The sequence below is a fragment of the Oryzias latipes genome, chromosome 12 (genome assembly GCF_002234675.1).
Source record: "Oryzias latipes chromosome 12, ASM223467v1".
Taxonomy (NCBI): Eukaryota; Metazoa; Chordata; class Actinopteri; order Beloniformes; family Adrianichthyidae; genus Oryzias; species Oryzias latipes.
In genome coordinates, this window is record NC_019870.2 from 28,663,266 (window position 1) to 28,686,393 (window position 23,128).

Sequence of the window (23,128 nt, forward strand, 5' to 3'; positions counted from 1 at the left end):
TTTATTTCCAAAAATTTGATCAATTTTTGTTCATAGTGAAGGAGAAATTGTTCTGCTGTGACGGACTGATGAACTGCCCACGCTGAGGCCCACCTTTAAATGACAGTAGCTGCAAACACTCCGCCCCCGTGACCCCGTACAGGAAGAAGCCGCACTGTAAGAAAAAAAAACTGTTGTTTTAACAGGAAAACGCCGGCAACTGTGGTTACCAGAGAATTCCTGAAAAGTACAGCAACGCAGTAGATAACTTTACTGACACAGTATGTACATTGATTTACAGTGAATAAGATCACATTAAAAATAATGTTAAGTCTACAAAAAACTGTTCATTTTTATACAAACGATATGCAAAACTGACTATTTCCTGTATGTTTTACATGTAATAATTGCTTATTGTGCATCAATAAGACTCAATACAATCAACAGGGAAACTTTGTATTTAAAATGGAGATGTTCTGTGTATTATACACATCATCTAATCATATTACTATATTTGCTCATAAGTTCTTACTTATAAGCAAAAAGCTGTTATTATATTAAAGCCCCCTGGTCCCCCCCTTAGCATTTCAGAGCTGCATTTACTGCTGCAGCTCATGCATGCTCTGCTGTCCATCAATGCCCTTTAACCCCCTAAAGTCTGACATATGGATGGAGAGTCACTACATGAGTACTGTGAGGTACGCTCTGGCAGAGTGGTTAGACAGCTACATTTGCCTCTAAGCAGAGATCCTAAATGCCTTTTATTCATGAATGAAGCACATCCCACTCACTGCTGGAGTGTTTGCTGTGTGTGCTGTTCTGTGATCAAGTCCACGGCTCTCAGAAACCCCGAGTGTCTACAGTCACGTTTACCAAATTTGGTTGTTTCTTCCTTTTATTTTTATTTTAACTCTGTCACTGTTCATGCTGGTGTAATATACATGACTTAAGTTAGGCTGGTGACATTTACAAATGATAAAAATCCCCAACAATGATGAAAAAATGAAATCTCCTATAGTTGTGCCTCTTCATTGCGTTCCCGTGTTTATCCATCCACCATGTTTCAATCGTTTTCTCCTCTTTGCCTCCTTCAGACTTCAGGGCGGTGTGTAGGATGTGTGTTTGTGTGTGCATCCACGCAGTTCTTGTGCGTTGACTTGGCTGTGGAATGTGTGTGTGTGTGTGTTTGTTTATGTGCGCCGCTGCTTTCACAGCGTCCTCCACGTTTGTCTCTATTGGCTGTTTTCTGACCAATGGCAGACTGAAAGGAAGTGCAAGCCCCTAACAGCTGGTCCCCCAAGAAAGAACAAGGACAGTTCAAAGACTGTTGCATGAGGTAAAACAGGACTGAAGCAGCGCGGGCCAAAGTTTGGCCCAAACAGTCCACGCTGGCTGTCATGTGAAAGGAGACAAAGAGGTGTCAGGATGTGAATCTTTACCCACCAGAAAAACATCTAAACATGAGCTCTCCTTTGGATGAGCCTTTTTTTGCGTGTTTAGACAATGTGTGCTCAGAATCTTCGTGAAAACGTTTGTCTGAAACAGAAGAAGAGCGCCCAGTCACAGGTCAAAGATGCAGGCAATCAGTGGGAAGAGATGCAAACCAGAAGCGAGCCTTCTTCATCCCTTCAACCTTTCTGTGTGCGGCGAGATCCTGCCTTTGCAGATGTTCCCCAGATCCGCGCACACACAGCCGCACACACAAACGCACAACGATCCAGCTGCTCGCCGCTCTCAAGAGACTCTCAGCCGTCTTCGAGTCTCATCTGCCGGCCGCCCAGATCGACACTTCACTTTTATTTTTTACTATCGATCACACTCTCACACTCAAATGCGGCACTGATTTACGCTCTTTGTGAGGTAAGACGTGTCTGTGTCAGCTGACTGTTGCATTTGTGAGCTGTGATGCGAACAGTGTGAGTGACATGACCACCCAGTGGCGGTTTGGTTCCTTCTAATCATGCAGAAATATTTCAGTTAGAACTGTTATGCCCCTCAGAGGAGTGGGATGCAGCTCACAAATGTTGCATGAGCTGCGTTTTGTGTTGCACCGCAGCAGTTTGAATGAATGACGCTTTATTTGTTTTATAGTACTCTACAAGTTCTTTAGGAGGACCCAAGTGCTTCACAAAGATAAAATGCAACATTTGACCCCATCTGCACATTGACGTTATAGCTTCAGTTTGCTGTCTTCTAGATGTGAATTTGCTGCATTCCCACAACCTTTTCTGAATTGGCAGTGGTTTGATTTTTGGGCATGTTTCTTTCTGGAACAGTAGTCCCCAATTCCTGGGCTGCGGACCGGTACCGGTCCTTGGGACAGTAGATGCGACCAACATAAAAGACCAAGCAACATGTTTATTCAATTGATAATCTGATTCAAAAATGAAGTTTCATTTTGGAAAACTATAGGACTCTCCTCTGTATCTGGTTCATTCATGTCATGTCGTCCGGTCGCGTGTTGAAAATCCATCTGCTTCTTTCTGCACCGACCTGTAAAATGAAACTAACGAGCTTGCAAACATGTTTGGAATGTTTCTCTTGGCAGAAAGGATCCAGTTAGGAAACAGAAGAAGAGCCTTTGACTTCAAAATAAAAGAAATCTGCATTTAACAGACAAGAACCAGCAGTCTTTACTCCAAATATGGATTTAGTTTAATTCCCACACACAATAAAAATAAGGCAGAAAATTCAGCAACCGGATGTCTAATATTACAAGGGTGTTGCTTATAAAGTTGTTTAAATGGTGAATATTTAGAAAATGTCAGTAATGGTGACCGCTTTATTAAAAATGATTTCTTAGTCTCACCTAAAAAGTCGGACGATGTTAAACGGAAAATCTGTATCACATTTAAATACAGGAAATCTAGTGCAAAAATAAAGTTTAAAGCAGCTGCAGACATTTTACAGGAAATGAAAATAAACTTGACCCTCTGTCGTCATGGGAAACCGGAAGCTAAAGGAAGAATCAGACACCCGTTTATGCCTCCAAAAGGCCGGTCGGTGAAAATATTGTCTGGCATTAAACCGGTCTGTGGCCTGAAAAAGGTTGGAGACCGCTGACATGTTTAACGTTGGACCTCAGAGAGTTCCTGACTTTGATAAGTCAAGCAGGACATAGGAAGCTGAACAACAGCATGCAGCAGGATTAGTTTGCTCAGCAGTTAGGACATGTATAAGTGTGCCTGCTGTGCTGCTTAGAACGACTGACAGCACAACTTGATTATATCAAAATGGCTGTGAAGCACCAGGTTCAAAGCAGCTAGCAGTGGATGCTGTTTCATGTTCTCGGGCAGATTTGTAGCTGAAGGACCGTTTCATGAATAAAACTTCATATGAAGCTGGATTTGCCTCAAATCTGCTTCTCGTGACTGGAAGTGTTTGAACTGGTCTGGACTCTACTGGGGGGGGGATAAACAAGGTTAAATATTATTTCTTACACATGAACATGAGAGGAACTCAAAGTCCATCCCCTGACTGTCAGCTCCTTTCTTCTTCCCAAATGTTTTGGTCGGCCTTGAGAACAAGAAGGCTTTGAAAGCGACGAGATGCTACTTTTTAGATCAGCAATCCTTTTCTTATGGTGGTTCAGAGAGTACATAGCTGTGAGAGGAGACCCTGGGGTCCATGCTGGGGTGGAAGTGTTCACCCCGCTGTGAAAAAGGTCAGATGATGGGACTGACTAAAGCATGAGGCAACGCTGGTTATTTAACCGCCTTTGTCAGACACCATGAAGGCGAAGCAGCAAGAAGCAGCGAGCGGCGACTGTCTATCTCTGTCAGGGAAGTTAACCCTCTCTCTTCTCTGATGTTGTCAAACTTCAAAGAGTGTGCTGTCGCACAAACACACACAAACAGACACGCGCTGAAACTTTGGGTGAGCCACAACAGCTGGTAACAGACACAGAGCAGAGCTGAGCTGTCACGTCGTGCAGCAACACACTCCTTATATGAAGATGGGCACACAACAGAAATGCATTAACCCTTACAGTCGCACACACACGCACACACACACACGTGCAAGCCAGGCTTGATCCATGAGATGTGGAAAGTCGGCTGATATTTTTCATGTGTGGTCCCTTCATCGTGGCTCAGTTCTGCGCCATTTCCTTTGGACTCTTATCGGAAGCAGATGAAGCAACAACTTCCTGAATCCCGCCACTTTCATCTCCCTTTAAATGAGAAAGAAATGCAACCCAGACCGGATGTTGCTAAAAAATGACTTTAGCCTTCAAAAGAGAAAAAAATAGCAACAGAAAAATGTTTTATCTCACTTTAATTCTGGAATCATTCAGATGAGTTATAGCTCCGTTTAGTTGGTGTCAGCAGAATGATGTGCACTCCAGTTTCCAACTTTTGGAACTTCTAAAGCCTGACGTGACAAGCTGTGATATGACTGCTGATGTCCAGCTTTGACTTCAGTTCAACCCATAAAACATGACCCTTTGTTTTGGCTGCAGCCTTATTTTTTTATGAGTCATGCAAAATGACTGTCTTTGGTATCAGATGTAGTTCTAATTGGGTCTTAAGGTGATCTTCTGGGGGGGGGCATCAATGAGACATGTCTGATAAGCTCAGGTTGTGTTTTCACACAAACTCATGCAGCAACTGTGGAAACTATTGGAGCCCTGGTCAAAAACGGTTGTGGACTAAACAAATACCCCACGAATGCCTGGTTAGGCCTCAAATTCTGAGCAGATCGATCACTCGTCCAAAGCCATTCAAGTACCGCAACATTTCTCCTGCGCTGGCACATCCTGTCAAACCAACTGAACTTACCCCCATCAGTTAGGTGAGTTATGTTCTCCCCGTGCATGTGGGGGTTTTCTGCGGGGACTCCGGCTTCCTCCCACCGTCCAAAAACATGCTTCGTAGGTTAATTGGTCACTCCAAATTGTCCATAGGTGTGAATGTGAGTGTGCGTGGGTGTTTGGAATGTGTGACCCTGTGACAGACTGGCAACCTGTCCAGGGTGCCCCCTGCCTTCGCCCACAAGTCGCTGGGATAGGCTCCAGCAACCCGTGACCCTGAAAGGGACAAACAGAAGAAGATGAATGAATGAATGACTGATGGAGCTCTTACATGTTTACATGTTGGCTTCCTATGTAGACCAGCATTAACTCTTATTTAATTTAAACTGTTGAAGTGAAATGGAAATTATGTTTTTGGTTGTTTTGCCATTTGTAAATGTATTGCAAATAGTATCATCAGCGCAATACTGATCACTAGTATCGCATATCGTGAGTTTTTCCTCATATCCTGCAGCCATAGTAGAAAGGTTTTTTTTTAAATGTTTATTAGAAAATGCCAAAACACATAATTAACACCAGGATCCCTCACATGGACCAAATACAGGATCCCCCCCGTATTTGCAGCGGTTAGGGACCAGAGACCACCACGAATGCACCGAATCTGCAAACACGGATCGTCCTTGTGGCCTCCATCATGGCAGTGGACTCCGGGCTGGATAGACGCAGCCAGCTGCTGATGAATTTCACACGCTCCTTGAAAGCTTTGTTTCATCATAACTATGTGGCGCCTCTTCACAGACACACCGGCAGTGACCTACATCACAGTTTGAGTCTACAGAAAAGTTGGCTTCAGATTTGCAAACTCCTGCAGCTCAGACAGACCAGAGGAGCCACGGATGCAGTTTTTGAGCTTGGAAACATTTGCAGGGACCTTCATGTCAGCAGCACTATGAGCACGTCTGCATGCTGCATCAGCTGTGGCTGCAGTGCATTATGGTCTGCAGTAACTCCCTCATGTTTATTTCTCTCAAGTTATTACAACCACATTAAGATGGAAGATCTCTATGTTGAAACAGCAGTCAGTCTTTATCTTAACGGTTTGGGGGATTTTTGTATTCAGGATTAAAAATGTAAATGCTGTTTTAAGGTTCCCTCCCATCAGTGATGGATGTAGAAATGATTTTGTGATCTAAACGATCCTCTGACTGCATTTGTCGGCTTTATCCGAACTGCAGATAAAAGAGCTCTTGTCTTGAGTGTGAATATTTTCTCTGATGTTTTATTCATGTTGTTGATTCACAACAGCCTGTTGCTCCAGATCATTTGACAGGCAGCGTTGGTCTGAAATAAGCGTTTGTTCCTCCAGCTTTGGTTTTCTCTGCTCGCGTCTTTGTGATTCCCTCCAAGTCCGTATCTGCAAGGTGAAGGTATGATGGGAGCGATCGGCTGGAGATGGCACCGCGGGCGGGCACGCCGATTTTTCATCGCTCTTTCATCTGTCTTTTCATCTCGACAATTGAAATGCTGCATCATCCGTCTTGGATTTGTTCCTTTTCCCTTTTTCTTCCCTTGATCCAACTTTATTTCTTCATTTGCTTTTATTTTCTTTCATTTCCTCCTCCATCGTCTTTCTCTTTGTTCTTTTCTTTCTCTTACATCTTTGTTGCTCCTCTCTCTTTACATTCCTTCACTCGTACCTTTTGAATGCTTTTGCACTCATCCCTGTGTCCGTGCATCAGGTGTTTACCTCAGTTTACCTGCAAACTTTCTCCACTTTCTCCTTCTCCACGTTTTACCTCTCTGCTTCCCCGTCCTTTAATTGCGTTCAGGAAGCTGCCAGATTCTGTGAGGTGTAATCCGCTGTCTGAATCCTCCCAAAGTGTCCTTAAATGATCACTGTTTTTTTTTCAAGCCAGGCATTGAACATTAATTAAGGAGAAAAAGCTTTGAACTGCCTGAATAGTGAACATGTGTGAGGTGAGGTGAGGGGATAGTACTTGTGTGTTTGTTTATGGACATTATCCTTTTCCTTATTACACATTCCCATGCTCAGTTGTAATAAAATAAAGTTCCTGCTTTCCCCGCTGAAGCAAATCGCCATTGAAATGGGAAAATCAAGGATTTATCGACTTAGAGGAACTAAAGTTCCAACAGCATCTCTCCAGCTGCCTTTCCATCACACATATTGCAAAACTTTATGAAAATTACGGAAATGTAAAAAAAACAAACAAACAATTACACAGATTCCATTAAATGATAATTATGTAAAAAAACACACAAATCAACTCACGCGATAAGTCATTCAGAAACATGGCGACAGATGTGATCAGTACCTTGATTGACAGCAGATCCCTTCACATTTCTGTCACGGCGCTAGCGCTCATCATCTATCAAAGGAGACGTCTGCGTCTTCTTCAGGCCGTGGAGCGGCGAGCTCCTTACTAGTGGGAGGGGCTACAGATGAAGCCATTTTGGGAATTGGTGGTTGGTGATTTTCCAGATGATCTGTGGATCCAACAGTTCCTCATGACACGCTCAACTCTGGATGATCTGTGTGACGCTGTGGGACCTCTGGTGCAGCGACAGTTGACTAAAGGGAGCGGGGGATCGAACCGTCGACCGGCTCAACTGCCTGAGCAGATCTTGGTTCTTCTGTTATCAGACACGGTTGTGTTTTTCACATAACTGACGTGTTTCAACGGACGTATTCGTCAGAGTTTTGGTCAGATGGTTGTGTGACGTATATGGTCACCGTCAGTCACATCACTACCATCCGATGAGGACTCTGACGAAGACGGAAGACGTCCGTCCAAACATGTCAGGTATGTGAAAAACACAACCGCGTCTTATAACAGAAGAACCAAAAAGTCAGTTAATAATACAGACACTATGAACTTCACTGCCTGAGCCGCTGCCGTCCAATTTTTTACATTTTTTTATTGGTGTTGAGAACCAAATGATTACGTCTCTCCTGATAGCTGAGCGTTCAAGCTGAAACTGGACTCAAAGTGTGGAAACAACGGGAAGGAAGAGCAAATTGATCTCCTTGAACTGCATTTCAGGTTCTTTTTCTGACCCAGAGATAACTCCAAGGCGTACAGCGGGCTGTGCTTTCACCATGAAAGATAGGCTTTAGACGAGTAAAAAAGAAAACAAAATCATTACCCGAGCAGCTGATTTTGTACACAAACAAACACTTGTATTTTTTAGTTGGTAAACTTTCAGACAACAATGACATGAACAGTGAACAGGGAACCCAGCATTATAAGTCTACATATAACTTGGAAGCAGACATGTTAAAGCCTCATATTCAGTCGTAATAACTTCATTTTGATTGGACATTGTTAGGCAATTTGCAATAAAATATGTGTGTAAAAATGCATCAAAATAAGGTACACTAGCACCACTTGTGCTTTACTTTTTACAGGTACGCTACAGGAAGTTGGCCTGAACTTGATGCTCCTATAAAAGTAGGAAAAACTCTAAACGTTTAGCAGGAGGGAATTCTGCAGGCAGCTTCAGCTCGCCGTGAGGGAAGTCCTGCTTTTGTCCTAATGTCAGGGATTAATGTGACGCTTCCGCCTTCTGTGCTGAGACGGGCCTTTTCTCTGGTAAAAACAACCAGCAGCTCAGATACGCTCGCTTTAGACGCCACGGAGTGCCAGAAAAATAAAACGCTTCAAACGCTGAAATTAATCTGGCTCAGTTACAATTGATCATGTGTTGAAGAGGATTAATTACATCATTTTTATCTCCGTTTCTTTGTGTAATCATTCATGCATGGATGCTAAAGCATACATTTGTCTGTAATTCACTTTCTTCATGAAATGGAAAAAGTTTTTTTTTTAAATAAACTTTTATCCATCATTGCTCTGGTTGTTGTTTTGACTTCACACTTTCAAAGCTGTTACTAATTTTCATGGCAGCTGACTTTTTGTGGAGCTAAAAAGATCATCAAAAGTTTGATTAGTTTACATTGTATTCCTGTATAAATATAATCAAATCAACACAACCTTTTGTCATGAAGCACTTTTCTTTCCCTGAGGCAGCTAATAGCTCCGACATAAAACTTTGTCATAATACTACATATAACTATAAGGATTTGTTTTCCTCACAGCTCTTTATTTGCAGTTCTGTCAGCTGCTCATTTGGGGGCAATGTGGTCTAAAAGAGCTTAAGCAGGATTAGGAAAAAAGGCGAGGAAGAAAATCTGTTTGTCCTCTGAATTTCAATAAAAGTAGCGCTAAGATTTTTCACCTCATTTACTGAAGACTTTTTTCCTTGATTTCTGCTTGTCTGCTGGTTGCACAGTTGACTTTATTTGCTCTTTATTCTGTTGTTTGGTCCACAATCTGTTTGTGTTCACATGGAAGTGAACTGCATCCAAGTTTATGTGCAAGTACACGTTGGTCCACACCAGAGTTCAGGTGAAGCAGAATACCTGAGAAACACCTGGCAGGTTCAGAGGTCCCTCAGTTTTCCAGGAGTAGGGAAGTTTCCCTCTTTCAGGGAGGGTTAGCTGGTAAAGAAGTGCAGAAAACATTTATTTTGGAGTCTCTTCTAATCACGAAGACCACAGTTTGATATGTCAGGCCGTGCTCTCCCACTCTGATCATTTTCTTACACAGGAAATCAAACTCAATCTCTTGACTGGCAGACAACCGCTAAACGGTCTTAGAAAAATAAAATTATAATTTTCATTGAAAAGAAGTCAGATAATCTAGCCACAGGGGTTGCAAGCCAGTAACTTCTGTGCCGGTCCCAAGCCCGGATAAATAGAGAGGGTTGCGTCAGGAAGGGCATCCGGCATAAAAAATTGCCAAAATAACCATGCGAATCATCCACAACACTTTAGACATACCGGATCGGTCGAGGCCCGGGTTAACAACGACCGCCACCGATGCTGTTAACCTACAGGGTGTCGGTGGAAATTTGACTACTGTTGGTGGAAGAAAGAGGGGAGGCAGAAGGGTCCGTTGCCAGAGAGAGAAGGAAAAAGGCAGGAACATAGGTTTGAGAATAGGGACTCTTAACGTTGGTACAATGACAGGGAAAGGCAGAGAGCTGGCAGACATGATGGAGAGAAGGAAGGTAGATGTACTGTGTGTGCAGGAGACAAGGTGGAAGGGCAGCAAGGCACGTAGTATTGGAGGAGGATACAAACTGTTCTATCATGGTGTTGATAGGAAGAGAAACGGGGTAGGAGTGATTCTGAAGGGGGAGTTTGTGAACAGTGTCCTAGAGGTGAAAAGAGTCTCAGACAGGATGATGAGCCTAAAGTTAGAAATTGAAGGGGTGATGGTGAATGTAGTCAGTGGGTATGCGCCACAGGTTGGCTGTGAGTTAGAAGTGAAGGAGAGATTCTGGAGTGAGTTGGATGAGGTCATAGAGAGTATCCCCAGAGGAGAGAGAGTTGTTATTGGAGCAGACTTTAATGGGCATGTTGGTGAGGGCAACAGAGGTGATGAGGAGGTGATGGGCAGGTTTGGTGTGAAGGAAAGGAATCTGGAGGGACAGATGGTGGTGGACTTTGCGAAGAGGATGGAAATGGCTGTAGTCAACACTTACTTCCAGAAGAGAGAGGAACATAGAGTGACATACAGAAGTGGAGGTAGGAGTACTCAGGTGGACTACATCCTATGTAGACGAGGTCATTTGAGAGAGGTTAATGACTGCAAAGTGGTGGTAGGAGAGAGTGTAGCCAGACAGCACCGCATGGTGGTGTGTAAGATGACTCTGGAGGTCAGGAAGAAGAAGATAGGGAAAACAGAAAAGAAAACCAAGTGGTGGAAGCTACAGAATGAAGAAACTTGTGAGGAATTTAGGCAGAAGTTGAGGCAGGTCCTGGGTGGTCAGGATGAGCTTCCAGAGGACTGGGAAACTACAGCAGAGATTATCAGGGAAACAGGTAGGAAGGTGCTAGGTGTGTCATCTGGAAAGAGGAAAGACGGTAAAGAGACTTGGTGGTGGAATGAGGAAGTACAGGAATGCGTCCAGAGGAAGAGGTTGGCTAAAAGGAAGTGGGATGTAGAAAGGACTGAGGAAGGTAGACAGGAGTACAAGGAAGCGCAGCGTAGAGTGAAGAGAGAGGTGGCAAAGGCCAAACAGAAAGCTTACGATGAGCTATATGACAGGTTAGACACAAAGGAAGGAGAAAAGGACTTGTACAGGCTAGCCAGACAGAGAGACAGAGATGGGAAGGACGTGCAACAGATAAGGGTGATTAAGGACAGAGATGGAAAGTTGCTAACAACCCAAGAGAGTGTACAGAAAAGATGGAAGGAGTATTTTGAGGAGCTGATGAACGAGGAAAATGACAGGGAAAGAAGGGAGGAAGATGTGGTTGTTGTGGAGCAGGAAGTAGCAGAGATTGGAAAGGATGAGGTTAGGAAGGCTCTGAAAAGGATGAAGAGCGGAAAGGCCGTTGGTCCTGATGACGTACCTGTGGAGGTATGGAAGTGCCTAGGAGAGACAGCAGTGGAATTTCTAACAAGGTTGTTCAATAGGATTTTAGAGAGTGAGAAGATGCCTGAGGAATGGAGGAGAAGCGTTCTGGTCCCGATCTTTAAAAACAAGGGTGACACGCAGAACTGCAGCAACTATAGAGGAATAAAGTTGATGAGCCACACAATGAAGCTGTGGGAAAGAGTAGTGGAAGCCAGGCTTAGGAAGAAGGTGGAGATTTGTGAGCAGCAGTATGGTTTCATGCCCCGTAAGAGCACCACTGATGCCATTTTTGCTTTGAGAATGTTGATGGAAAAGTACAGAGAAGGTCAGAAGGAGCTGCATTGTGTGTTCGTAGATTTAGAGAAGGCGTATGACAGGGTGCCGAGGGAGGAGCTGTGGTACTGTATGAGGTCGTCTGGAGTGGCAGAGAAGTATGTCAGAGTAGTTCAGGACATGTATGAGAGAAGTATGACGGTGGTGAGATGTGCTGTAGGTCAGACAGAGGAGTTCAAGGTGGAGGTGGGACTACACCAAGGATCAGCTTTGAGTCCTTTTTTGTTTGCTATGCTGATGGACAGGCTGACAGACGAGGTAAGACAGGAATCTCCCTGGACAATGATGTTTGCAGATGACATTGTAATTTGCAGTGAGAGTAGAGAGCAGGTGGAGGAACAGCTAGAGAGGTGGAGGTTTGCTCTGGAAAGAAGAGGCATGAAGGTCAGTCGTAGTAAGACAGAATACATGTGTCTGAACGAGAGGGATCAAGGTAGAAGCGTTAGGTTACAGGGGGCTGAGGTGAAGAAGGCGCAGGAGTTTAAGTACTTGGGGTCAACAGTTCAGTGTGATGGGGAGTGTGGAAAAGAGGTGAAGAGGCGAGTGCAGGCAGGTTGGAGCGGGTGGAGGAAAGTGTCAGGAGTGTTGTGTGACAGAAGAGTGTCAGCAAGACTCAAAGGAAAGGTGTACAAGACAGTGGTGAGACCAGCTCTGCTCTATGGGTTAGAGACGGTAGCAGTGAGACAGAGACAAGAGGCTGAGATGGAGGTAGCGGAGATGAAGATGTTGAGGTTCTCCTTAGGAGTGACCAGGTTAGACAGGATAAGGAACGAGTACATCAGAGGGACGGCTCATGTTGCCTGTGTCAGCGACAAAGTCAGAGAAGCCAGACTGAGATGGTTTGGACATGTTCAGAGGAGGGATAGTGGATATATTGGTAGAAGGATGTTGGAGATGGAGCTGCCTGGCAGGAGGGCAAGAGGACGGCCAAAGAGGAGATATATGGATGTCTTAACAGAGGACATGAAGTTGGCTAATGTTAGGGTAGAAGATGTCCATGATAGAGTGAGGTGGAAAAGGATGATTCGCTGTGGCGACCCCTAATGGGAAAAGCCGAAAGAGAAAGAAGATTGAAAAGAAGTCAGATATGTAGGAAAAGTACCTTACTTTTTAAATCCTGAAATGAAAAACATTCCTGGCTGATATCCAAAGTAAAGTTATTCCTAAAAGTTTTCCTGAGAGGAATTTGCAACATTCACAAAAGACAAAAAGAGCTTTGACTACCCAGCTTTGAGGTAGCTGAGCCCGAACGTTTGCTGCACCTGTGACATGAGCTGCCCTGCCTGTTTTCACCCAAAACACAACCTGTAACTCTGAAAATGTGAGAACTTCCTCATACATCCAGAGCAGCTTGTTAATGAGAAGATCATGGCATCAGGAGCAGGGTGTGACAGAGGAGGACCGGGAGCTGGCAGGTACGCCGCCACGCTCACGGCGCTCCGTCTCTGTCCAGCTCGGCTGCGGTCCTCTGCTGGTTGCAGCCTCAGAGCCTGATTCCCTCAGGAGCGTATGTGTGTGTGTGTGTGTGTGTGTGTCAACCCAAGCAAAGCTGGCGTACAGGTGCGCCGCTGCCTCGCCAGCACTTCCTGGTAATTAATGACTTCTTCCTGCCTCCCTCTTTCTCTGTCTCTCGTGGTTGCAATGGTGCAAATTGATGACACGTGAGCATTTGCTTTTTCAGTCACACGAGGATGGAGGGTCGAGTGGGGAGAGAAGAGACTGAGGAGGGAGGGAGAGGAAGGGAGACAGGATCACTTAGGAAATGTTGGTTTTGTTGAACCAAGTCAGCCATCTATCATGGAAGTGACTCTATTCATGTCTCCCTCCTCTCTGCACGCCGCGTCTCTCCTCCTTCTTTCTCCTCCTCGTCTATTTTTGTAGACTCTCTCCGTCCGTCTCCTCCTTCCTTGCTTCTCCTGTTCTGCATTTTCCTCTCTTCCCGTACGTGTCTATGCATCTCTCCCTCCCTCTCCATCTCTTTCTGGTAATCTATCTTAGTTAATATCGTCTCTGCGAGCAGCTGGGTACCGGAGCCCACTCAGCTCTGCGAGGAGCGAGCCTCTGTACGTGTGCACGAGACAGAAACAGATGTGCACACACAGAAAAAAGATAATGACAGAGAGAAAACACAATAAGTAGAACAGAGGCAAAAGATGATTACGGCAAGATTGCCTGGATGGAATGATAACACAATAAGGATTTTCATAAATCCTGGTGGATCCTCTCATCCCAGGGAATTGTGGGTGAATGGAGGTTGTCAGGGAAGCGGGCTCAAACATCTACCAAACCTCTGCTGCACTGTGTGGCCACATGACCGAGGAAAACGGCTTCTATCAAGCAGTTTCACCAACGAGGTCCTTACGGTGGCCGGAAGGTGCAAGACCTGCTTCCATTTAAGATCCCAGAACAAATGACCAAACCCAGAAACACAACAACGAGAGCGGAGACACGGCTTCTCACAGAAAGGGACATAATATAAAACCAACCGTGTATGATTTTATAAAGTTGTTTATTGCTGTTTTCTTTATGTGATATTTTAAATACATGAGCATTTTTTTTAAAGTGGGTTACTTCACACTTAGACTGCTGCCCCCGCGACCTGGTCCTGGATAAGCGGAAGAAGATGGACGGCAGGTGCTACTAAAATAAAATGACAAAAATGTTGGTAATTGTTGGTAAAGGTAAGGTTTTTGCATCACTTCGCTTATTGAGGGTATTCTCTGTCCGTTCAGCAGCCGGCAGAAGATGGAGAAACAATTAAGGAAAGCGAGCAGCTGCTGACAGAAAGAGAAGACCCCTAACACCCGAAGTGACGCAAAAACACCACCTTCTAAACATTGTTGTAACTTTTACTGTCGTAATACAATTTAAAAAAATGCTTTTGGACTGTTTCATGTATTTATAATGTCCACATAAAGAAAACAGTAAGGCTCATGACCGTGCGATCCTGCTAAGGACTACAAATGTTTTCTTCTTCTGTTTTGTGTGACAGCAATTTACTCCCCAAGGTAAGAGGATACAGCGCCACTTACTGACACTTTATTAACTCCGTTAACAGATTATACCATGGTCTGAGTGAATACTCTATTCTGATTGGCTGCTGGGTGTGCATTAAAAAGTGATAACGCACAGTGATAACCGTCTGCCCCAAAAAGTAGTTGCGGTCACCTAGCTTAAATGTTTTGTATCACTGCGCCGGCTTCTCTAAAACAACATTTAGCTTCATCATGTGGACAAAAACGAGCGTAAAGAGGAGAACTTTCTCTCTGAACTGATGCTTTACTCAACCCATCATGACCTTCAGCATATATATCGCTTTATATCGCCAAATCTTGACTGCAGGGGTGGTGCGGCGTCTTGTCACGTCACCATAACAGGCGTAACCACGTAACAAATAGTCTGTTTTTTGGGAAAAAAGTGATCCAAATCGGAAAAAACAAAGAATTAAGGACTAAAAAACTGGTTACTATTTATTTCTTTTGTAAGTGACCATGGTATAAGCAGGTTAATGTCCTTGGAAGTGTGCATTATCACTTTTTAACGCATGTCGGACGGTTCAGGCTTCCACGGCGTGAGTTAAAAAGTGATAATGCACACTTCCAAGGCCATTAACGCTTACCTAAAGCAGCAGCCCGTGACGTTTCCTCAGAGTAACTTGTTGGAAGTCCACACCGCTAAAATCTGTCAATCAAGTGGGCACCACATGCTTTTATATAGGTATCTGATTTATAACTTTAATAACTTGTAATACTGAAAAAATCATAGTGGAAAATGAGGATTTTCAAGAAGATGTTAAAATAGTTATCAGATCAAGAACGGTTATTCTGACCAATAGAATGACTGAGTAACAACTGTTTACTTCTCTGTAGAGGTCTACGGGATTTTGGCGTCAAGTGGGTACGTCCTGTTTAGAACGCCAGGGGGAGGGGCCACTCAGTCCAGTCCTCATGCACAGTCAATGGACTTTCCTTATTTTGACCAAGGAAGGAGCTGTTGGAAGAAAGCAGTGTCTGCTGCTAATATCCGTATATGTCCTTGAAAAAGTTTTTTTTGTTCAGATCAGTGAAACGATTTGGAGCTTTTGGGATGAAGCTTCCCAGAAGAAGGTGCCTGAACGTACGGCTCACACGTCCATCTGTCATCCTCCCTGTTTGGTCTGGAACACGCTGGACGCTAAACATGCAGCGAAAACTGGTAGACAAACAGGTAGATGGATGGACAGGGAGTCGGGCGGCTCATGGTTTTCCCGCTTCTCCTGCTTGTCTAGTTACCGGGGCGACCAGCCAGCCTCGCTTGATGCACGGGAATTAAAAAGAAAAGGAGCCACAATGAGGGAGACCCTTTTTTGTTTTAGTGGGAACCTCCTTTTAGCCTCGGATGACACGCAGACTGCAGCCTGCGGGGACAGAGGAGGCGGACGGCTGAAACGCCGTGTGACTGCGTGCCTTTGTGTCTGACTCCCTCTGGCTCTCAGTGTGCGTGAGACTGACTTTATTTAACACAAGGGCTCTTTTGTTTTAAGCTGCAGAATGGCTCTGAGACCGAGTCTGGCCCTGTAATTGGCCTACTTAGGCCCTGTTTAGCATGAGAAAAGTCTTCTTGGCCAAGCTAACTTTTGTTTTCAGCCTCAGAGAGGACAAACTGGTTGATGAGAATTCAGATTGGGCCCCTCAAACGGACACCCTGAACACACTCCTCTGCACCGTGCGCTAATTACTAAACGAGAAGCTGCAGAAAGACATCCCTGCTTCAATAGAGAGGTGGGGGAGGCTTTTCTTTTAAGTGGGTTTGGGGGGGTGGGCAGGTTCTTTTTCACCCCTCTGCTGTACAACAAACTTTTTATGCCTCTTCTAAAGAAAATAGCCCGTCCCCTTGGTCCCGAGGTCTGCTTTTCATTCTGGATCCCTCTGCTCTCTGAATCAGCCCAGATGCCACTTGTTGCCGCTGAAATCATTGAACTTAATTAGCGGGACAATGTGTGGGAGGCGTGCGAAGTCTGAGCTCCGAGCGGAGCAGCCGAGGAGCAGGAGTCGGAGCGAGGCGTGAGGCCAGCGCCTTCCCGCCAAGCGGCGTGAGGTAAACCCGGCTTTGGCGGCGTCGTTTGGGATGTTTGAGGAAGACTTTGACGGGACAGGCGGCCCGAGGAAGGAGGTTGATTCAAGGTTGTTGCAATCGTTCAGAAATCTGTCTGACCTGAAGTGAGCTTTGTTACTATTGAAAAAACAAACTAGACTTCTTTACAAAACAGATTCGAATCTGTCCGAGCATTAGCCAGCTAACTAGTCAGTCTTTCTGTGTAAATGTTTTTCTGCCAGATGCATTTTGAGGGTTTTGTTTTACAAATCACTTCAATGGAGAGCAGGTTTAATCTGAAGCTTGAATAGCAGCAGTTGACCTTAAACTTTTGCACTGGGGCGGGTTTTCTAACTCGCCACACGGCGTTCGGCTGAAGGCGTTTCTGACTGCGGCGGGACCTCAGGGCTCGGGGGAGATTTAATCTGGATTGGGATTCAGAGGAAGCGGTGAGGCCGTGCAGGTCTCTTCATGCCCCTCTGGGCTCTGGGTGGCCGTGTCTCTGATGACGAGCTGGCTTTGGTCTGGGATGGACGCTCCTGCTGCAGCGGCAGAAGGAGATCGCTGCGTTTATTAGAGAAGCCCCCATAGTTTTGGGTGGAGGTCTGCTCCAGTGCTGTGTGTGTTCTCTCAGGTGTTCCTCCAAACAGCGTTCTGGCCTTGAATCGATGATCTGATCAGATTCCGTCACGGCTCACATTCAGTCATCAAACTTTGATTCCTCTGGACTTGGATTTTCTCAGATTAGGGGTGGGAAAGTCCTCGAGGGCCGGTGTCCTGCAGGTATTTCCCTGTTTCAACGCACCTGATTTTAATTCACAATCGTCATCACCAAGGTCTGGACAACTCTGCTGATGACACAGTCATGTTTGTCATAGTTGTGTTAAACACCAAAAACCTGCAGGGACGCTGGCCCACCGGAATTGCCCACCCCTCCTCAGAGGAATGATCAGGTTAGTCTGCTTCCAAGCCTTCCTAACCCGGCTGCGTCTCTGTTTCTCTCTTCAGTCCATACTGGGCGGTGACATGGGTTTGGGGAGCCCCGGAGCGTCGTCGCCCACCAAGCCGGCCGGTCAGTACTACCAGCACTACAGCTCCAACCCGCGGAGGAGAGCGCTGCACATGGACACGATGGGTGAGCATCAGCTTCTGAGTGAGGGACGGTCAAAGGTCAGAGGGGAGGCGGAGTCTTTGGAAAACTGATCAATAGAAGAACCAACAGGGTTTCATAAACTTAGAGGGACGTTTATTTGATCATTTCCTCTTTACAGACTTTTTTCATGGAAGTCAGGAGGGAGAAAATTCACAGCATTTTCTAAATGATTCTGAAAGTAAAAAGGAAACTAAAGATCATTATAGCACATGTACCGGTATATTCAAATTGAAGTGATGTAAACCTCCCTGGCATTAGGATTTGCTCTGATTTGTCATTTGCAGGGATCCATTTTTGTTAATGCCTGTCTGGAAAAATGATCAAGCGTTTTAGTTTGTTTATAAGTTTGTATTCCTGGTTGCTTAAAGCTGGTGGGAAAAAAGAGGCCTGTTATTCTTCCATTGATCTAAATATGGGATTCACGTTAACTGAAGACTATGCTAAACAGAATTCATGTATTTATTGAACCTCTGGGCAGAAGCTGCAGTAGAGAAGTCTGAGCGCGCTCGCACAGAGCGTGGGCGGGATTTCCTGTGGACAGTAGTTTTCTTTAATCAGAAGACAAATAACCTCATTGACCTTTTCTTGAAATGATAGACTGTAAGACAGCCCTGGATGAGGGAGATTGGCTCCTTCCTGCTTTAATCAAACCTTTTAATCAAATTAATTCAATTCAATTTTATTTGTTTAGCCCAAATTCACAACAACAGTCGTCTCGGCTTCGTATCGGTAATTGAAAAAGTTAAACATAGAATCAAAAGGATCATAAATACATAGAATTCAATAGGAAAATACTAAATTGAACTAACAGACTGACTAAACTAAACTGGACATCCCTTAAGTCTTTTCATTTGCACCATTTGGGAGTGGAATATTTCCTCTGTGCTGCTTTCACACTGCCTCACATTTAGCCATCAACACAGTTTTGTCATATTTAGTCTGCGATGCTTCCAAAGTCAAGGTCCTGTATAGCGTGTTCTAAAATATGAATAGAATTTTAAGTGAATTAATTTTTTTTGTCTAATTTCCCACCTTCAGCAAGTTTTCTGCACAGATGAACAGAAAACACAGCTGGAGGTTTTGACTGTAAATCCACTAATTAACCCTATAAAACCCACTGCAACAAAGAATTGACAAAAAAAAGTCTTTGAAGAAAAAAATGTTTCCAAAATTATTTTTTATGAGCTATAAATAGTTTCAACTCTGATTTGTTAAGTTTTTTAAATATATTTTGTATTGCTTTAATACACTTTCTTCACAAAACCTTGATTTTTGCTCCACAATTCTGTTTTTGTTTGATACATGATGGGTTTATTACCAAACAACAACAAAAAAAAGCCAAAAGTCAGAAAAATTATATTTTTAATTTGCTAAAAGGTAAAAATGAAGGAATAAAACCCTTTTCCATAGTTTCATGCTGCCTGGTGTGATGTGATTAACGGATCAACAATAAATCTATCTTAAATATAGCGTTACACACTTTTAACGTAACGATGCAGCAGCGTTGCAACAACACACTTCCTCCATGATTCCTCTCAATGGTGTAATGCTCGGTTTTAAAACAAAGAATCGCGACCTCCCTAATTTCCTGGTGGTATTATGCTCTGCTATTCTGTCAAATGACCTGAAACTGAAGCCATAAGCGTCTAATCACGAACAGCACAAACCCAGTGTGACTCTGAGATCATTAGTTCCAAGTGCAGAGCTCCAAAAATCTCTGCTCTTGTGGCTTTAGAAGTGTGAAACTTTCTTTCATGGCTGCCGCATCACAGACACCAGCAGCTCTCTTCTGCAGACAGAAAGCCTTTGCAGGGAGCAGCGTGGCGCCGTCCGACTGACTGATGGGCGCTCAGAGCCGGTGCATGTTCTCTGAAACCAGCCTGTGTAATGCTGCAGGAGTGTGTGTGTGTGTGTGCGGGCGGAAGCAGCCTTTTTAAAAGGACAAAGCTTAGCCTTGGTAGCTTTAGCCTTGAGAGCTGCACAAACACACACACAGACACACATTTGCAGCAGCTCTGTGCCAATTCCCCCCCCCCAAAAAAAGAAATTATTCCTTTTTTTTTCCTCCTCCAAACTAATGGACTCCTGCCTCCCTGATAGGAAACCCTGAAAATAATAATTCCCCTTCCTTTTATTTAAAAAAAAATCAACCTTGCCCATCTGGAATTTTTCTTCACCTTTTTGTGTTGTTTGCTGCTTTTATTGTGAAAGTATTAATGGTGGTGGGCCTTCGTCTCCATTAAACTCAGCCAGAAAGGAAATTAGAAAAAAAGGTTCTTGGCCTGGAAAAGCCTGATGTATTGTTTTATTCTTTTGTTCTCTTGCAGAGATCCACACAAAAAAAGTGCGAAAGGTCCCCCCCGGCCTGCCGTCGTCAGTAAGTGATAGCGTGCCGCCGCCGCCGTTGTGTTGTGCTGAGTGTGAAGCGCGGGCTGCTGATGTTGTTTTTGTACGTTTGGAAGCGCAGAGCGGCATGTGTGGAAGGAGCTGAAGATGTGGCCTGGACACAAACAGGGATTCATTGTTTCTGGGGGGGCAGAGTTTCAATCCTGTTACATTTAGGGAAAACAATAACGGCACATTTGGAAAAAGGAATGAAAACCTTTCATCTGTACAATACAGAGCTGCAGGTTGGATTTTTGAAAACCTGTTTTGTCTTGTTGATCACTTTTGTGTCTGAGTGGTGTTTGAGTCATCAGCAAACGTGTGATCTGAAGATGCCGGGATCCGCTGGGTTCGGCGCTCTGACACTCGTCATCACTGGAATCTGGCTAAACTCCAGTAGATGTTTAACATGAAGTCCTGTTTTCCCCCTTCAGTTTGCATCCACTTCTGCCGTTTGGTGTGAAGGTTTGCTTTTGCATTTCTCTCAGAAACTGCGAGCGGATCTTAATTGCCGTTTCACGGCTGGGTTGCGTCTGAATTGAGTCCGAGTGATTCCAGTGGAGCGTCTCGCCTCAGCACTGACCTTATTCACTGGCAGTTAGCAACGGCTGAATATACAGCACGTCGGTCGGCACTTTGGCTCGGCGGGAGGCCGCCTTTCTGTGGCCTCGGCTGGCATTGTCCCTGTTTCCTTCCCCTTTTCCTTCCCCATTCTGTGACTTAGCATGTGGGGGAAGAGGGGGGGGGGGATGATTAGAAACCAGGACAGGAAAGATGTCCAAAAAAACGGGAGAAGGAAGAGCGGCATGTGTCTGCTTGTTGATGGCTTGTTGTTTGCATCCAGAGGAAATTGGGGACATGACGTCCAACAGGGACATTGTTGTTGTTGTTTTGACACAAATTTAGCACCAAAAAAAAAAAAAGTTCTTTTTCAAATGTGTGGTTAAAAAGTGTTTTTCCTCCATGTGTTTGTGATGCTGTTGCTGCTTTTGTGCATGTTGGGCTGACAGATGAGGCCACTGCTGTTTAGGGTTTCCTGAATGAAGTTGATTCTATTTCTGCTGTGAATCTGAACACATTTGGTTAAAACACATCAGTTGCAGATTTGACAGATATTTCGTGTCAGATCTTTGGGTGACGCCATGGAGGACGGCGGAGGCGATGCCCCCCTCTGAATCTCTGATGGGACCCGCCGCTGTCACGGCTTCCCAAAGTTCACCTGTTCTCTGAGTCCATCCTGCATCAGTGGGACTTTTTCCCAAACCTGAGAGTGTTCACGCTCTGCAGCGGAGCAGATGCACTTGTGTGGCGTCATGCCACGTCACGTCACCTCCTGAGAAGCTCTGTGCGGCCAGCAATGACCCCCCCCCCCACTGCCATTCACTGCAGATCATCTGCATGGCTTTGAAACTGTTGTGTGCAGCACAACAACGCTGCGTTGTCACGGCACAGATGCGTCCTCCCTGTGAGTTTCGGGCCTCATCACAGAAATGCACCTGGAAGTTTTCAGAAACTGGTTCATCATTAGGAGGCATCGGTTACCACGGCAACATCAGCCCTGTCTTAGACACATCTCTCTTTTTCTACATGGAGACGTATTTCCGTTTTGATCTTTCTCCTCTTGGATTGTGTTTTGAAAACAGCTCCGCCCACTTTGTCGGGCCACACGTCATTCTGTTTAGGAACGGTTTTTTGGTGCAACTTTCTTTCTTCATCTCCACCAAAGTAAAAGATGTGCAGGTTTGATTTCTGGATGGATCTTTGTACCTGCTCTTTATCCTAAACCCAGCGGCTGTGGGCGTTTGTGCTGCTCGTCACTCGGTGACCTCTGCGACCTGCAGGCTGCACACTTCTGTCCACGTCACATGCACGGTGGTGGCTTGGACTCTCTCCTCTCTAGCTTTGTGCTTGCGGTTGGACGACATGAACATTTGTCCCATTAGGAGCAGAAACCAGCAGGGGAGTTCAGAGGCTTTTGACAAAAACCTTCAGCCTCAGCGTCTCTGTGGCCTTCGGTTCTGTTTTTCTTCAGTTCGGTGGATGAAGAGCACTGCAAAAAAAAAAACGCTCGCCTAAAAATAGAGAAAAAGAAAATTAGGATGTAGAAGAAAATCGCTGGAATGCAACTAGAAATTCTGAATTATTAAGAAATCTGGTCATGAGATCTCAAAATCTGGAAATAAGAATTCTTACACAAGAATTCAAAATAAGCTACAAAAGTTCTGTAGACGTGCAGCAAGTATCTTTTTCTCAATGGTTTGTAGTTTTTGAGGTTTCATGAACCTAATTATTTTGATTACAGTGACAAAAACTAGTGTAATAAATGGAAATGACAAAATGTGGATCATACAAGTTGGCCCATCTTAGTAAATCCTGAAAAAAGAATCTGGATCTACATTTTTGTTTTCAGAATACAGATAATGAATGCCGGACGAACTTTTGTGAACTTTAAAACAACGTCAATGACCGTCAAATTTGAGTTTTTTGAATCGTCAAGAGTTTGGAGCAAAACGATTTGGACTCATTTGAATAGAATTCACTCATTTTTCTGAATGAGATAAACAATTCTGGACTGTGCTGATTCAGAGAAAAGCTTGGAAAGTTGGTGTAGACAGACGCCGGTAAAACATCAGGAATGTCTAAAAGCGAGGTTTTAAATCTTGGTGGGGATCAAATTGTTTGCTGTGACAGTCTGAGCTTAGTGACGCGGTGCAGAAAAAACTGTTCACAAAAAAGAAAGCAGAGATTTTCCAGCATTTATCCTCCAAATTCTCATTTACAGCTTCAATTTTACTAGTTTAGGCTTTCTGACCATCAATGGTTGTGTCCAAATTCCCTCGCGACTCACTAAATAGCGCTTTTGCCATTTTCTAGAGCTGTCCGAATCTACAATTCCAAAATCCAGAGCACTAGAAATTTCCCAGAAGTCTCTGCGAAAAACCAGTGTGCATCGATGCTCACCAAATAGGCGAATATAGACCACAATGCATTGCGTCGGAACAATTTTT

The 23,128-nt window shown here is 44.5% G+C and overlaps 1 protein-coding gene across 10 annotated transcripts in view; it reads left to right on the forward strand.

Annotated features, from left to right (window-relative positions):
- Nucleotides 1-23,128, forward strand: part of tcf4 (transcription factor 4) — a 224,209-nt gene that overhangs the window by 116,257 nt on the left and 84,824 nt on the right. For 9 of the 10 annotated variants that reach the window (XR_002874300.1, XM_023960869.1, XM_023960868.1 and 6 more), the window contains 2 exons: nt 17,591-17,717; nt 20,063-20,112. Coding sequence is in view for 9 of the 10 variants with exons in the window: in XM_023960869.1 (XP_023816637.1) it covers nt 17,591-17,717; nt 20,063-20,112 (177 nt within the window). In the remaining variant the exon portion in view is untranslated. Of the gene's footprint in view, nt 1-16,485; nt 16,586-17,590; nt 17,718-20,062; nt 20,113-23,128 lie in introns of those variants that run through there. The other variant, XM_020707916.2, reaches the window with a different exon arrangement.